The 17,974-nt window shown below is 41.2% G+C and overlaps 1 protein-coding gene and 1 long non-coding RNA gene across 2 annotated transcripts in view; one reads left to right on the top strand and one right to left on the bottom strand.

Moving 5' to 3' along the window:
- LOC111862492 (angiopoietin-1 receptor) overlaps positions 1-17,974 on the bottom strand; it is a 259,584-nt gene that overhangs the window by 16,440 nt on the left and 225,170 nt on the right. The window contains exons 7-8 of the mRNA XM_033750790.1: positions 7,073-7,241; positions 806-1,017 (exon numbers count right to left, since the gene is read on the bottom strand). Coding sequence (XP_033606681.1) covers positions 806-1,017; positions 7,073-7,241 — 381 coding nt within the window. The remainder of the gene's footprint in view (positions 1-805; positions 1,018-7,072; positions 7,242-17,974) is intronic.
- Positions 949-17,974, top strand: part of LOC117282185 — a 245,528-nt gene continuing 228,502 nt past the window's right edge. The window contains exons 1-2 of the long non-coding RNA XR_004512836.1: positions 949-1,033; positions 1,633-1,720. This is a non-coding gene — a long non-coding RNA (uncharacterized LOC117282185). The remainder of the gene's footprint in view (positions 1,034-1,632; positions 1,721-17,974) is intronic.

The following is a 17,974-nucleotide window of genomic DNA, read 5'->3' as shown; positions in this document are numbered from 1 at the left end:
AAAACAAAAATGCAATGGTGTAGAAAGAAATTGTCATGAAAGGCTTAAATTTGAAATACATTTATTTCCAATTTCTCTTCTCTATATTTGTTAATGGTTTATCTGAGGATAACTATGTTATATACTGCATACCTCACCATATTATGCTACACTACATTATACTGTACTCTACTATACTTTACTGTAAGGTAAAGGTAAAGTTTTCCCTGTGCTTAACTAATAAACACTACACAATGAAGGCGTATGGGGAAGTAGATGTATAGATCCACATTTTCTTGAGTTTGGCCCTAGCTGGAGGTGAGTGGTCAGTTTCACTCCCTGGCCGCTTTACTCCCGAAGAACCCCCTCCCAAGTACCCATTGGATAAGAGGTTGGGTGGACCCCAGAGCCGGTCTGGACGATTTGGAGAAGAAAAAAATTGATCCTACCAGGACTCGAACTCCGACATCCAGCCAATAGCCAGTTGCTATACCGACTACACTATCCAATCTCCGTACTGTACTTTACTGTACTATATGAAATTATGCTCTACTTACCTCTGCTCCTCTCTAGCATTTGTAGAATTATCAATTAATAATTAACTGGAAAATGTGTGGAATGAAGTGGTCATTGCTTAATTTGAGGTACTATTCTGGCATTTGTCTGAAGGTACCAAGGGAAGAGATGAAAAACATCAGTCAATATAGTTGGTTTCCCAGCCAAGAGTCAAACTAAATGAGACTGACTTCTGTCACCTTCCAAATGCAAATACAAAATGTTACTACATGAGCTAACTCTTTTGCTGATTGAGGGAAATTCAACTCACTTGTGAATGTATAATTTGTTCCAGGTCCTTTGCAGCCTCGATTGTCTATGACAAATACATTGATCATGTATGTCACATTTGGTCTGAGCTCATATGGTGCCTCAATGAGCAAACTGTGGTGGGACTTGATGTCTCCATTTTGTGTGTACTTCATATCACCTACAGGAGTCATATTAAATATCTTCCAATCCTTAAGCACCTGATGGCCAAAACTGGAAATAAACACAGGTAATTGTTTGATTTGAGGTTCTCTCAGTGATGACTATGGTAATACTATCTTTTGAGATGTGACACCATGTAATCTGGTAGAATTTCACCAATGTTCTGGAGGAAGCTTTTAGTTGAACCAGCTCCTTGCTCCTTGCTCATTGCTTGCATAGCATACATTCAACCCTCAAGCTGAAGGCTGCAAGTTCCTATGAGACACTGGTGAACTTTTACCAGACTACAAGAAGTCACAGCCAAAAAGCTATTACTCTTGAAACACAGGCAGCATTGTTTCAAAATAATTTGGATGTATATATAGTTATTATAAATTTGATATTTTCACAGTGGTGGTTATGAATAATTCTGTCTTTTGGAATATAATGCTGGTTTCGAGGCTCTTATGAACACAGTCCTTAAGCTTGGGGTTCATGAAAATATTAATTATCTTGACCAGGTGAGTGACTGTTAATTCACTCTATGGAAATGTCACAGGTGAGAACCATTACAGGTAATTGTAGTTCATACTTCGCAACAGTATTTTTCACCCCTTACTTACTTACTTACTTAAGCTTGTGGTACATAATGCCATACAGTCCATCAAATATTAACTGATGTTTCAGAGGGACATGTGACCTCCATCTTCAAGTTTGAAGAGTAAGCCAAGCAAGAAACCAGCATGAAGCAGGCAGCAGGATGCTTTACTGTACTGTAAGTAATGCTTTAGTTTGGATGATGCTGTGTATTGCCACTTGAGCACTGGGAAAAACTGATATAATGCACTTTCTGATTCACTATACAGTGGAACCTCGCTTAACAAGCACCTCTCATAATGAGTTATTCGCATAACGAGCAAAACAAATTGTAAAAAAATGACTCGCTTAACGAGCAACATTTCGCATAATGAAGGATGAAACGGGAAGTTCCAGATTGTGTGCTTGCTACATCAGTCTGTGTTTAGCACTCGTTCCGCTAGCGTCTTAGTGTCGCTTGTGATCACACACTTTTCCCAACTTGTGTTCAGACATATTATGTGTGATTTTTTTTGTGCAAAGTTTAATAACCCTTGCAAAGATGTTCCCGAAGAAAAGGCTGCAAAAACAGCCATAAGTGAATAAAAATAACCATAGAAATGAAACATGAAATCATTGAAAAGCGCTACAAATTTATTTAATGATACTACTGTGTTGCATTTTCACCAAATTTTGAAGTGTCAGCAAAAAGAAATGTCTCTAGACAGCTTTCTAGTAAAAAAGAATTAGATATGTATCATAAATAATAAACTAATTATTTCGACTATTTTTGTTTTCTGCAAACCGAATTCGCATTCCAGGTTGGCTCATTCCACATAGAAGAAAAGATGAAGATGATTCATGCTCCTTAACAATGTATATATAATTTTCTTTGAATAAACGTTATACATAAAATTTTTTGAGTATTTTTTCGGCATGGAATACACTATCATATTTTACATTAATTTATATGGGAAAAATTGTTTCGCTTAACGAGTGTTTCGCATTACGAGTAAGATTCTGGAACGAATTATGCTCATTAAGCGAGGTTCCACTGTATTTCATTGCACTATCTCCTTATTCTTTTATGGTGTGGGATGTCGATGTTCTAAGAGCGAACCACGTAAAACTAAAACAGTTGTATATATTGTTCTCAACTGTCCAGAATGGCTGGGAAACTGTCTCAAAATATATGTATATATATATATATATATACACATGTGTTGTTCAAGGGCCGTGCTTGTGCTAGTAGTAGTGTGGGCCTTCTTTTATGGTCGCTGAGTGGTTATGAGCGGGCAGGATGATTGCCAGGAGGGCCGGGGAGCGAGTGCTGTATAAATATGACAGGTGGTCACAAAGTGACATTGACTTGGCTTGAGCAGAAGTTGAATGTTGTCTGTTAGACCGGCAAAGCTGCGTGTTAGAATGTGGGAGGTTCCCACAAAGGGTTTACCGCCCTTGAAAGAGTGATGATTCTGAATGAATTTAATTGTAAGTAACATTTAAACTGCAGCTGATTTCCTAACTTCAAACCCCGTTTCTTGAAAATTAATGTTGATGGGCATGGTACACTTCAGTGGCCAGATGATGTTAGGTGGGTGTGTTCAGAACTATGTTAAGAATTAGTTTGCTCCTATTGGTGCATGTATTTAATTGAAGTTCTTTTTGTCTTGGTTGCAAATATAACATGTTTCTGTTGTTCTCTTATTATTTTCTTTTTATATCACTGTAATAAAATTATTATTATTGTTATTATTATTTTTGGAGGGGGTGGGTTTCCCCATGCACTGCGACTAGTTGTTAATCTATTGTGCGTCCCCCTTTAAGTATTGTACCACTCGCCATGCCCTTCCAGTACTGGTGCTCGCTATCAGCCCCATTCTGCCAGCGAGGTTGGCCCTCTCTGGCAGTGGTCCTCAATACTTGCCCATCTACCGGAGGAATTGGAAATTACTTGGGCGGGAAACTTTGCCTAATTTTGCTCAGAGGACTGTAATACGATAATACTGCCACTATCTTTTTTTATGTTATTGGTAGATATGTGAAAACTCTGTTAAATTTAACATAAGCATGATAACATGTTATGAAAATAGGTTATATTCATTAGATCAGACTCCTTGTGGTTACTGTATCTGTATATATCAGACATAACAAACTTCGAAACTTCTCTTCCAATTACAAGTATGAAGCAGAATTATTGTGAGACCACATAATAATTGGTTTCATAGTACAAGTCTCTGAATTTATGTACTGTGTGAACATAAACAGTCTCTAATTTAATTATCAGCAAATCTGATTAAAACACACTACTCTGTTCAGTTTTAATTAGATACATCAACATTTCTCTAACTTTTTTTGTGCTTAGTATCCCTTGAACAGTTAACCAAATTTCTGAACTCCATGTGGATAGAGAACTTTGAAAAAGCACGATTTAGTTTTCAGTTCACCTATAGTATAAATAGACAATGATCTGCTTTATATGTCTGTCATATACACAAGCTTATTCTTAATCATTTCGAAATAAAAATAAAACCCAAGACAGTTTTCAGTTAGAATGCTGAGGATGTGGACGCACAGTACTAAATCTAAGGGTATTAACATCTTAGAGAAATGCTAGTAGTCTTCTTAGATTAGTCAAAGTGGATGAATATTGGCTTGATGGCACGGTTCAGTTCTTGGGGGTGTCACTGGAATGTTTGCCTTCATTATAATTATATAGAGATGCTGTTTTGGTCATCCAGTAGAGTGGATATCAAGGGATGTATCCTCACAGGAAAGGGAAAACATACCATGTAGTGAACCTCATCCTCTAGTGAGTGTTAAGAACGGATGTGTATTTCTGCTCCTTTTATACATCTAATCTTGAACCATAGGCAAAGTTTTATTTGTTTCATATGTGTGATTTATAAGTAAATTGCCAAATAACCAAAAACTTTCTGGTAGCAGAATTTGAAGGTACAACAACTCTTGAATCTTGGACATGATTCTCAGCCAGTTACATATACTTTCCATCCTTGAAATATCTCATAGCATTAATATCCCTTCTTTGTTGCCATTTTTGAAGCAGCTCTTTTCTAAGAGTTGCTTTCACCAAATTCTATTTGCACTTTATATCGCCCTTAGCTTGGCATCAGTCTGCTGTACCCTCATAAATTTCACTTTCTTAACAATAAAACGTGGAGTTTCTCATTATGAAGGGTTCTAAGTTGCTCATTTAGCCAGTGTTTTTATGACAGAGATTTTTAGACCAATTTTTTTCAAACAAATATAATTTTTGTTATTCGTAGAAGAAAGCCTGTGATTCAATTATGAATTGTACAGTATTCCCATAGAGTTTAACCAAAATGTATAGTAAAGTCTTCATAGATAAACATTTGTCGATAATTTCCTTATCCAGAATGATCTAAAAGAAGAAGATGCTTTATCGCCACTGTTTTTCAACTATGCTTTAGAATATGTCATTAGGAAGGTCCAGGAAAACCGGATTAGACTGTAATTAAATGGGACACATCAGCTGTTGGTCTATGCTGATGATGTGAATCTACTGGATGATAATGTAGATACCATAAAGAAAAACACACAAACTTTAATTGACGCTAGTTAGAAGGCTGGATACTTATTCTGATATATTAAGTCATCATGGCAGTGACCATGCAGAGTACTGTCTTCCGAAATGTAACGCCGTGAAATATGAAGAAATTTAGCGATGTTGCGAAGGAATGTGATACTTTTAATTTAAGGGTCGAAGTAAACCAAAAAAAGAAACAAGCAAATAGTATCTGAGTTTGTCTTATTCTTCAATCCTGTATATGCAATTAGTTTACATTCCTCCGAAACCTCTTTAACATTGTCATGTTTTAAGGGTGCGTGAATTTTATATCGGTTTTGGATTGGATGAATTGGTTTTAGTGAATCCTTATACACACCACCTTTTCATGGAAACGATAGTTCTCAGATTGTTGTTGGCATATTCGTTGACACTTGAATGTGTTTACCGAGCCGTTGCCTAGCATTGGATGCCTGCTGTGGTTCCCCTATTCCGGCTTTCAGGCGTCATGTCACAGTATTGTCACGCGTATGGTGTGTGACTATGGACGGGGTTTGGATTGGTAATTGGATTTCTTGAACACTTACAGATCATAACTACAAGTAACTACTCGTATAGCGCTATCGCCAATTCACACACTCTGCAGTTCACTACAGCACGCACTAAATCTTCTTAGTCTGCTGCGTCTTCAACAGTCGTTGCCTGGTAATGGGTTCCAACTGCGGACGTTCCCCTTCTTCTGGGTTCCATAATTGTCCCCATGCTTCAGCTGCCGGCTTCTCACAGCAACAGCTCACAACGACCGAACTGCAGGAGTCCTCTGAACAATGTACTCACTCACCAACCAACTCACTCCACTGCACTAACTCTGTCAGTCAATGGTTACTTCACGCCTGGCGGTTTACCGCCAATCAGTTCATCTTGGCGACTGAACCAATGCGGTCCTAGTCCATATGTAACGCATTCTCTGACGAGAGGATGGGTTTGTCTATTGTGCAGGGGTTTCGCCTTTGTCAAGCGTATGTATCGCACATGTAACATAGGCCTGCATGGTTATGGAGAATGCATGTTTTTCTCGGGAAGCTGTCAGTCTGATAAAAGTGATAATTTGGAATAAAGCTCATTGGGTTTGAGCTGTGTCTCTGAGAGAAGCCCCATATCTGTATGCAAGCGTTGCAGCTGTTTACTGAGCTCATAGCGCTGACTCCAAATGGCATTTGCATTAAATGCTATGACCTTGAGCGGCCTATGAATTCTAGCAGCCATTTTGTTGCATTAAATTAAGTACCAATTTTGTAATGATCACTAATTTGTCTTTTTCTGACACAGCTTCACTACGCTCTGTGATGTTCTGTTGCACTACAGTGGTGACTTTCAATGTATCATTGTTAGTCGAACTGTGAGCGTGTACTGATATCTGTTCTTAGAATTTCCTTTTGTGGTGCATTCTGGTCTACGGGAGGCCTGAAGCTTTTAACATATATCTACGGTGCCCGTGGTTGCTGTTGCGTGCCTTCCCTAACTCTTCCTGCTTAATAACATATCGGAACGGACCTCACAGAAAACACTATTCCTCTGTTGCTGTGCCTTTTTTACGTGCGTAGCCATCGACGAAGGCCGCGCAGAAAACATAATTTCTCTGTTGCTTTTTACAGGCCATTACCTAGCAACGGCTATTGCATAGCCGCTTACTTCGCGGTCGTTGCCTAGCAATATTTACTACACTACACGGTTTCACGTCGCAGGAGACAGAACTCGTCATGTCCTATTTTGTTTCCAAATATGCATGAAGAATATAGTATTGGAAAAAAGATTAATTCATGAAAGCTGTGGAGGATGTACGAGGCGAGAAATGGGTTATAATTTAGATAATAGATCTCTCACGTTCCCTCCCACCCCTCCCAATAATTTTGCATGCCGTGTTTTCTGTTGTCGAAGTATGTTCGTAATCACGTGATAAACAGCAACAGGTCTCATGGATATCACGCTACAAGTGGTACTTACTATATGATGAACTTTGTTACATTAACAAGGGACGCAGCTTCGGCTGTTCCTGGTGGAGAGAGGTTCCAGCTGGCATTTATATTTCGTGGCCCTACAGTATGAGCCATCACCCCGGTTGGTTTGGGCAGCCCCATCTCATGGTGACAACTACACACATCTCCAACACATTCTGAAACGGATGGACAACACATATAGAATGAACAGCCCTGCATTTATTCAATCATTTTGTTCTTAGTCTTCTTCTGTCGTGATTTGGATTGGGCCCAAATCTTGTTCCGAGGCTAACTTAACAGTTTCTTCCAGCCGTTCCTAAGCTCACGTGTTTCTACAGGATTGTAATGGCATGCTCGCCGTAGTAAATGTTCAGGGGTTATCTATTCGACATTTTCTTTCGTGTTTAGTTGGGACCGGCTAATTATACCGCAAAACTAATTCAATTTTAATAGCATGTAACGGAAGTAATGCATCGGAAGAAGCCTTTCTTATGTTGATGCCACTAAGAGTTCATTCCTGTTTCGTATTCGGAAGATACAAGTTTCAAATTCCGGTTCGTAGACCATCTATCCCGACATTTTTGTCGCGTCCATAAGAAGCAGTTGAGTGAATGAATGAATGTATGAGGGGTAGGCCTTTTCGGCCCTTGCACCGCGACCTACCGTGGCCTATTGTGCTTCCCCTTTTGATTAACCTGTCAGCAATCCCGCGCTTCGATTGAAGCTTAGGATTTTGTACGTGGCGGCATCCATGTAATGATACTAATAGGTTAATACTGTAGTAATAAGCAGTTACCGCAGTAGTAACCTATTAGTATCATCACATCTGTCTCTTTCTATTACCGCGAGTTTATGGCTCCGTGACTAATAATAACGGGCTCTGGATTGGATTTATTGACGCCTTTACAGTCACTCTTAATCGCAGTCAATTACGACAGCTCACAGTCATCGACTGCCTTAAGGTTCGGCCACACAGAGCGCTACGCTATGTTCGCTACGTACGCTGTGTACACTCTGCGACGCAGCTAACATAGGGAACATGGCGTACGTAGCGTACGGAAGTCTGTGTGGCCAGTCACATTGGCAATAAAGGGAGATATTTTTCTGTTCGTATAGCGAACATAGCGTACGTAGCGTGCGTCGCGTACATAGCGCTCTGTGTGACCGAAACTTTAGACTGGCTCCATTCTGACTGGACTGCGACTGGCTCTTCTTCTAGTCTGTCTTCTGCTGCGAATGACATCTCATGTACGACTGACGAAAGAAGAATAATTTAAGAATGAATGAATCAAGTCAGAGTTACTTTACGACTGGAGGTTTACCTCTAGTCAGTTCATATAGGCGCCAGGACCCTTGAGGCTCACGACCAGCGATAACCCCCCCCCCAACTGAACTCCTGCGGTAATAGTTCTTATGTAACATCCTCTCTTACGAGAAGATGGGTTTGTCTTTTACGAATTTGCTTGGCTTTTGCTCAAGAGTGTATTTCACACATATAACATGTTATTGAAAATTCTTCCTTTTTGCACTACCCACAAGTTCTCTGTCAATGCGGGCTTTGTTCAAGGATGACACGCAAAATCTTGAACGAATCTTCTCTGCATGGCAGCTTATGTAGGTTGACGGTATCCACGGAAAGTGTTTGTTGCCTGTTCGTATCCAAGGAAGCGTGTTTTTTACTGAGTTGTTTCCTAGACACGGCCTACATATCACAATATGACTGTCCGTTTGTCCGCATATGAAAACTTAAAGAAAATAAAAAGCTGAACAGATTTTCAAGAAATTTGGTATTGGGGAATACTACAAACGTTTGTAGCATTTGAGTTTCTTGCGGAGCGGTTATGAAGAATTCTGTCTTCTCAGTCCAGAACCTTTCGTCTTCTCGTCTGTTGTCTAAAAACATAAAAATTAAAATATACAAAAACTATAATTTTGCCTGTGGTTCTGTATGGGTGTGAAACTTGGTCTCTGACATTAAGGGAGGAACATAGACTGGGGGTATTTGAGAACAGGCTGTAGAGGAGAATGTTTGGACCGAGGAGAGATGAAGTGACAGCAGGTTGGAGAAAACTGCATAAAGAGGAGCTTCATAACTTGTACTCTTCTCCAAGTATAATTAGAATGATCAAGTCAAGGAGGATGAGATGGGCAGGGCATGTAGCACGAATGGGGGAGACGAGGATTGCGTATAGGATATTGGTGGGAAAGCCAGAAGGAAAGAGACCACAGGGAAGACCAAGGCGTAGGTGGGTGGACAATATTAGAATGGATCTTAGAGAGATAGGATGGGATGGTATGAATTGGATTTATGTGGCGCAAGATAGCGACCAGTGGAGGGCTCTTGTGAACACGGTAATTAACCTTCAGGTTCCATAAAATGCTGGAAAATTCTTGAGTAGCTGCAGAATTGGCGGCTCCTCCAGAAGGGCCACTTCTGGCCTGTTGTACCAGCCCAGGATGATAGGTGAGGGTGATTGTGGAGCAATTGGTGGAATAAAGATTGGCAGGGGAAACCGAAGTACTCAGAGAAAACCTGCCCCAGCGCCACTTTGTCCAGCACAAATCCCACTTGACCAAACCCGGGATCGAATCCGGACCGCCGCGGTGGGAAGCCAGCGACTAACCGCTCTTGTTTAAGTAACTAAACTGAGCAACTCTAACAGAAATATTATGCTACGCATTTGATAATCAATTCCACTTTTTCCTCTGTCCATGGAGTTAAATGCTGGGATAGGAGCATTTGTTAGGCAACTACCACTTTCTTTCACATAGTTCCCTATTCTTTATTCACTAATCTTTTTATTAGACTCTCTTAACCATTAGAAATATCGGTAAATAAACCATAAATGAATAAAGGAATGCAAGTTTATCGTCGTGGTCTGCATTTCGACTCACGCTAATATAAACATTGTGCCTAGTTTGAAATAACTACTACTGCCAAATTTCAGAAGAATCCCATCATGATGGTACATGTCTAACACCCCACGAGCATATTTTATCGTTCGTGTGAGGGCGCCAAAAACATATATGGAGGCAAAGCGACTCGGTGACCATAGGATCGGTTTCTTCACATCCGTACAGGGTTCTTTTCCTGCTACGGCAGTAAATATGCTCTACGCAGATAGCGATCGATTTCGTAGATGAAGCTTGTTTATCTCGTCTTTTATATCCAAGATAAATGAAAGCGAAGAAAAAGGGAGGCTTCGTCCGTTAATTTCTGAAAGGACATTGAATGTAAAGTTGTATATACTTCAAAAAAGGAAAGAGATAGGGCTTCCACATTTCCTAGACAACTGGCTCAGACTTGGTGGTGAGGTTGTCAGTCTTAAGCGCCGGCCGCTGTTTACACAGATTCCGGGTACTCATTTCTGTTAGAGGTCTAGTGCCATAGTGCGGCTGGAAGGATTATGTGAAAGGTAAAAGGATAAAGTTATACCTGTGCTTAACCAATTAAGCACTACGCCATAGAGGCGTATGAAGGAGTGGATGTATAGATCCACATTTTCTTGACCTCGGCACTAGCTGGAGGTGAGTGGTCATCTTCACACCCCGGCCGCTTTACCCCCGGAGGAAAGCCCACGGTACCCATTGGATAGATAGGAGGTTATGTTGACCCCATAATCGGTCTGGACAACTTGGAGAAAAGAAAATTCTTGACCCTACCGAGACTCGAATTCCAACCTCTCTGTCGTCCAGCCCGTAGCCAGTCGCTATACCGACTGCGCTTCACCGGCTCTTTGGAAGGATTAGGTCAATTGACAAATTAAATTACCTCATCCGAGATCGAACCTGCGATCTTCCTGCTTATAGCATATTATCTCAACCAACTACGCTACCGCGAGCCCTAGTGTATATTTCATGCACATCTAAAGAGGTAGCATATAACAATTTTCAAGTTCTCTCATAGGTACATCATTTCGCTTGTCGCTGTTTCATTGTTTATAAAATTCAGCTTATTGGAAGGAATTTCCCAGACGATCTGCACATCGGAAAGTGCACACAAATGGAAGAGTTTTGTCACGCTAGGCAGAGAAATTCACGCAGATAAAATGGAACACTATGCATTCGACTGCTGGAGACCGTGAGAACGAAACCCGGTTACGAACACGTCGGCTAATTTCACGTTCGTATGGCCACGACCTTTGATCCGTGGGAAATGCATATCGCAAGTGATTTTCACGTCCGCTCACAGAGGCGAAATAACGCTCGTGTGCCCTTATCCTAGGCATTGCATCTGATAATGACTGCATTGCGGTTCTCAGTTCCAGAAGAACAGATTATTGGCAGTATAATTATATTTGGTTTGGTTTCTGTAATGTACTAATATCCGCGAGCACCAATTGTCGACTTTCGTAACAACAATATAATTTAACCTACTGCACGATATTTAGATATTTAATCATTTGTTTAAGAACTTCATTTTTAAGCGTAATATCTTCTGGAACTATTCAGAATGGTCTAAAACAAGGAGCTGCTTTATCGCCACTGCTTTTCAACTTTCCTTTGGAATATGCCATTATGAAGGTCCAGGAAAACCATGTGGGACTGAAACTAAATGGAACACATCAGCTATTTGTATGTGTTGATGATGTGAATGTACTGGGTGATAATCGAAATACCATAAAGAAAAACACGGAGAAAACTAAGTATATGTTGCTGTCTCGTCACCGAAATGGAACACATCAGCTGGCGGTCTGTGCTAATGATACGAATCAACTGGGTAATAATATAGATACCATAAAGAAAAACACACAAACTTTAATTGACCCTGGTAAGGAGGTTGATCTAGAAGTAAACACAGAGAAAACTAAGTGTATGTTGCTGTCACGTCACCAGAATCCAGGGAAAAATCATGATAAAAAATAGCTAACATATGTTACGAAAATATGGCACATTTAAGATATTTTGGAACGACAGTAACAAATCAAAACCTAATTCAGGAGGAAATTAAGAGGAGACTGAACTCGGGTAATTCTTGCTATTATCTTGTCCAGAAAACTTTTGTCTTCTCGTCTGCTGTCTAAAAACGTAAAGATTGGAATAAACAGAATAAGTTTTCCTTGGTTCTGTATGGGTGTGAAACTTGGTCTCTGACATTAAGGGAGGAACATGGACTGAGGGTGTTTGAGAACAGGGTGTTGAGGAGAATATTTGGACCGAAAAGCGATTAAATGACGAGAGGTTGGAGGAAAGTACATAATGAGGAGCTTCACAAACTGTACTCTTCGCCAAGTATAATTAGAATGATGAAGTCAAGGAAGATGAGATTGTCATGTCATGTAGCACGAATGGGGGAAAGGAGAAATGTATATATGATATTGGTGGGAATGCCAGAAGGAAAGAGACCACTAGGAAGACGAAGATGTAGGTTGGTTGACAATATTAAAATGGATCTTAGAGAGATAGGATGGTATGGTATGAATTGGATTTATGTGGCTCAAGATAGCGACCAGTGGAGGGCTCTTGTGTACACTGCATTGAACCTTCGAGTTCCATAAAATGCGGGGAAGTTCTTTAGTAGCTGCACAATTGGCGGCTTCTGAATAAGAGCTCAGCTCGTGAGTGAGTGAGTGAGTGAGTGAGGATAAGAAATATCTATAACAAATGTAGCGATACTTTGCTTCCAGAATGAAATACTGTCCATTTTAGAGGCTATTCTGTAAAGCTGATAGTAGGCTTACGCGTTTCTGTGTGGCTTATTTAAGGTTCAGATATCACTTATACTTACACTCAGTGTAAAACCTCTCTGAGGGTCCTTCATCAACAGATAGTGCTGTACATATCTGCGTCAACATTATAAAGTTGTTAGATTCATTTTTCAGCATATTATAGGAGCAAAAAGACTCCAAACTACACGGCTCGTTGAACACACAGAACTTTTCATCCGCAACGTTTCCTACTCATTGTATTGTGTTGTGTTATATTGTATTGACATAGCGGGTCAAATTCTATTCCTCCCCGAAGCACTCAGACCTCTAATGATGTACGGTGAAAGATGTTTCGGGAAAAGCACAAATGTTCTTAGAGTGATATATACTACTGAGGAATAAACTCAGGTCGCCCCTCTCAAGACACTTTCCCGGAATTCAACCGAAAGAACTGAACAAATTTGTGAGAAAGTAAGTCAATGGAAACCGGTTCCCCTTCCGTGACTTGAATGGGATACTTCCACAATAAAACGTAGTTAGATGAAAGTTTGGGCTGACTGCTTTGTTAGGCCTTCCTTGATGGCTCCTTCACTCAGCGGACACCCACATAATTTGGTTGGTATTACACTCAAATGTCGTATCCCGAACTGAAGGTCTTAGGCCCTTGACCATGCAGCTGGAATACTCGCCTACAGATGAGCCGAGCGGATGCTGATATGCTCAGGTTGCCGTGGAGCGCTGGGTAAGGCGTCGCTTAAAGAGTGATTTAGCTCAAAGAACAATCCCCAGTGGTTGGTGGATAAAGACTACTTATTTAAAGAATTATGGATACAATCTCTTTTGCCGAGACTTCGGAACACCCAAGGCGAGCGATCTGTAGAGCAGCGTTACTTCTCTGGATAAGTGTAAAGATGAAGAGTCCCCTTTCCACTTAGTTTGCGGCTTCTACATTAAAGACCCCCCCCCCTGAAATGACGTGTTCTTTTTCTTGGCATTACACGTCTGTGGTCCAGTACCAGAAACACCTGTATAAACTGAACTAGATTATGCGTCATCTCTGGTCTGTCACTCACCCTCTATTAGGGTCGTCATACACACACAGAGCTTTCTTTGGCTCCCCCTCACATAAACACGGAAATCTCCTTAACTAATTACTTTGACAGTGGGCTGGATTTTTAATATGTGGCTCTCAACCCACAGATACGACACAAAGACTAATTCGATTTCTGTGTGCATCGAGTGAATAAAAGCTCTCCTAAAACCAAGCAATTCAATGATTTAGAGTCCTTCTTAGGAAGCTAATAGTCACTCATCTAGTGAAGAAATTCGGAGCCTTGTATGCAATCCAAAGGTTTAATAAATTGCCCACAAGAGTCCATCACTCTTTCTGTTTGATCCAGACGAATACAGCCCACACTTTCACACCGTACGATTAAGGGGGCACGCGGTAGAGTAACTGGCTGAGGCACTATGCTACAAGCCGGAAGGTCGCGTGTTCGACTCCCAATGATATGGATTTTTTTTTTCAATTTACCTAATCCTTCCAGCCGCACTATGGCCCTGGGGTCGACTCAGCCTCTAACAGAAATGAGTACCAGGAATCTTCCTGGAGGGTAAAGGTCAGCCCAGCATAAGGCTGGCAACCTCACCGCCATCTGTGAGCCAGTTGTTTAGAGAAAATATGGGAGCCTCGACGTCTCACAACCCTATGGGCCTTCACGGCCTGTTACAGGGATACCTTTACTTTACTTGCTTTTCTTATCTTCCTCCGTGAACAATTACCAAACTGCACGGTGTTAGAACGCACATAAACTAATTAAACACTGCGCTATGAAGGCGTATGGGGGAGTGGATGCACAGACCCCAATATCTTGACCTCGGCACTAGTTGGAAGTTAGTGGTCAGGTTCGCGCCCTGGTCCCTTTACCCCCGGGGAAAGAGCCCCCTGTACTCAATGGACAGGAGGCTCGGTGGGCCCCAGAGCCTCTCTGGACGACATTGAGAAGAGAAAGTTCTTGTCCTATTGGGACTCGAAGTTCGACCCCTCGGTGGTCCAGCCCGTAGCCAGTCGCTAAACCGACTGAGCTATTCCGGCTCCCGCGCTCATCTTATTTCATAAACAAATGAGCTGAGATCTATTTCAAACCGATAACTGCCACAGATCAACAGACTTACCTCTTTGTGTCTCTGCGTTGCTAGTTTCAACATATTACGTCATGTCATGTAAGTTGTACTGGATAAAAATCCGTTATAAATGTCTCTTGCCTACCTGCAGTAGTAGACTGCATTGATTATTATACAAAATTTTCATATTTTATTTTTCAACTACAGAATGTCGAAAGAAGTTTGTTAATGGTACATGTTTCCTTTTAGCATATTTATATTTTCGTTAAGGAAATTCTTAGTAGCTCTGAATATATAACATTTTATGACCGCCTCTGTGGTCTAGTGGTCAGAGTTCCTGGCTACAGATCCAGATGTCCGGGTTCAATTCCCGGCACTACCAGATTTTCTGAGATGTAGTGGGTCTGGAACGGGGTCCACTCAGCCTCGTGAGGATAATTGAGAAGCTATTTCAAGGAAATAGCGGCTCCGGTCTAGAAAACCGAAATTAACGGCCGTGGGGATCCGTTGCGCTGACCACGCGACACCCTCTATCCGCTAAAGGTGGCACTAACTTTGCCGACAAGCGGCGGTCGCTCGGTCGGTATAGTTCGCTTGCGGACTAAAGCAACGGAATTTGTTTTTTTTTTATTTGGTGAATAATACATTCTAAAAGGTGTACAGAGAAGTGATCGTGACCTAATTTGAGATATCATACCGGAATTTGCCTGGATACACTCCGGAAAGTCACTGACAATATCAGTCAGGGTGGACGATTTCCTAGATTTGAACTCTGGACCTCCCGAATCAGACTCAGAAATTGTAAATGATCGCATATGACGTCCGGATGATAATAATAAAGATGGGTTAGGTCTTGACAAAGGCGATTTTTTCTCATACGGAAAAATAATTGTTCGGAAAATACAGATGAATATCAAGAATATCAGGCAACCGATCTCCAGGAATGCGAAGCAAGAATGACAGTTACGAGGGAGAGTAAGTAAATATGTTACAAATGTAAGTAAAAGAACATTAATAGATATAATAAGTTTCCTGTTTATATCACTAGGTAGCATCACAGTCCAGCTTCATGAGATAGACGCGCATTCATAAATTCAGAGGCTGGTTTCAGTAGTCAAAATGGCGACCGTGCTTGAGGTATATGCTGCAGAAGAGTAGCATACTTTGTGTTTCTATGGGCAAAAGGACTCAGTGCAAAGGATACTCATAAAGAAATGTTTCCTGTTTACGGTGGGAAGTGTTTGTCGCGTAAAGTGGTTCAGCGTTGGTAGCAAATTTTCGCTGATGACGAAGGGGTTGAAACGGAGGCCCGTACGTGGCTGACACAAAGGTCAAAAGACTTCTACGCTGAGGGTTTCAACTCACTGGTAAATTGATGGGACATTTGTATCAATGTTGATGGAGGATACGTCGAGAAATAAATATTTTCTTCAGTCTTGAATATCAAGAGTTCTACGTTATATATCAATTTTTGACCTATTTACTGACTCTCCCACCTAATATTACAGCCTTCTAGGTTATGACGCCGTGTAATTTGGTAGACACAATACCTGTCTACTAAGCTACATGGCATCATATTGCAGAAGGCCATAATCTTAATATTTACTGGCATGAAAAATTTAATTATGCAACGTCTTTTATTTATACCGTGGCTTTATTTTGGATAGAGACATCTTTTGGATGGGTGTCGCTTCATGTACATCATCCGATAATTCAATTGGCTTGCTAACAGCGGCTTAATTCTTGGAAATAGTGTTCAATTTCTGATGAAATGTTGTAAGTTGGAAGGGAGTTTAGCGGCGTTTGTGTTCCTATAAGGAGTTATTTATAGCATCAGTTCGTCATCGTCAGCTTTCCTTCAAATCAGTCAATACCTTGTGCTCAGCAGGTGCTGTATACAGGCTGCCTATCAGCTCCAGAGCATGACGTCTACACAGACAAACGTGTAGCCCAACGCAGACCAGTGTTTGAAGAGTTATCTTTTGGAACACAATGCCGTATAGTCCATGTTCAGTGTCGAAGAAAAAGCCAAGCATGAAACTAGCTTGAAGTAGCTCTGCTTGACACCAGCTTCACGCTGGCTTTTTGTTTGGATTATTATTTTACCCTCAAGAAGCCCGACTGTTAATTGAAAACTTGACAATTCACAATCTCCCTTATAGCATCTCGGCACGGATCTCATAGAAGACCCTGCTTCTCAACAATACTTATAGTTTTGAGCACGTATACATTGCGCAGAGGAAGTGTTTACCGAGTTGTTCAACGATCGTCTATTCTGGTTTATTAAGAATCTGACGCTTAGCAACGGACGTCTTTCTGTTTGTTTCGCGGCCGTTGCTTAGGAACAGCTTATACGTGCTACAAAATTTATGCCTTTGTGTGGATCCAAATGTAAGACAAATATTAAAGAATATATGAAAATAGCTGAGAATGCTATCATCTGGTATAGTAATGCAGTAGAACTTCACAGAAGTTTCGGAGGAACGTACTGACTCCATCTCCAAGGTCGAAAGTGATCCCGCAACCAACAACGTTCAAGCAGGAAGCAGAGCTCTGTCTCCTGCTCAATTATTGCTCGTTGCTTGGTCTCCTTACTCTTTGACCGTGAACACGAAGGCGGACGTGCCTCTATACAAAAGGCTCATGATAAAGGCTCAGAATGACGGAGGCTATCTACGTTTTAGTCAAGATAGGGCCTACTCGAACCAGAGATACGGCAGTCTGTGTATTGAATGGATTGGCTCAGCACCTTGGCCGCCAAGATCTCCGGACTTAACCCTGCTTGAATCCGTACTATGCGAATCTGCGTAATTAAGATACACCGAAATGTAGAAGACGTCAGATATAGCAAAGCTGGAGCAGTTAATTAGACTAGATGTTGTTTTGCATCTCCTTCGCCTGTAGGTGGAAGTAGAACTTATTTACGAAATATAAAGGTAAATTTGTCCCTGTGCTTTACTACTTAAGCACAACGCCATGGAGGCGTATGGGGGAGTGGATGTATATATCCAAATTTTCTTTACCTCGACACTAGTTGCCGGTGAGTGGCCAGCTTCACGCCCCTGCCGCTTTACCCCCGGGGGAAGAGACACCGGTACCCATTGGCTAGGAAGCTTGGTCGACCCCAGAGTTTGTCT

The sequence above is a fragment of the Cryptotermes secundus genome, unplaced genomic scaffold (genome assembly GCF_002891405.2).
Source record: "Cryptotermes secundus unplaced genomic scaffold, Csec_1.0 scaffold882, whole genome shotgun sequence".
NCBI classification, from domain to species: domain Eukaryota; kingdom Metazoa; phylum Arthropoda; class Insecta; order Blattodea; family Kalotermitidae; genus Cryptotermes; species Cryptotermes secundus.
Note: the sequence above shows the minus strand (reverse complement) of the source record. Positions and strands in the feature narration are given on the sequence as shown.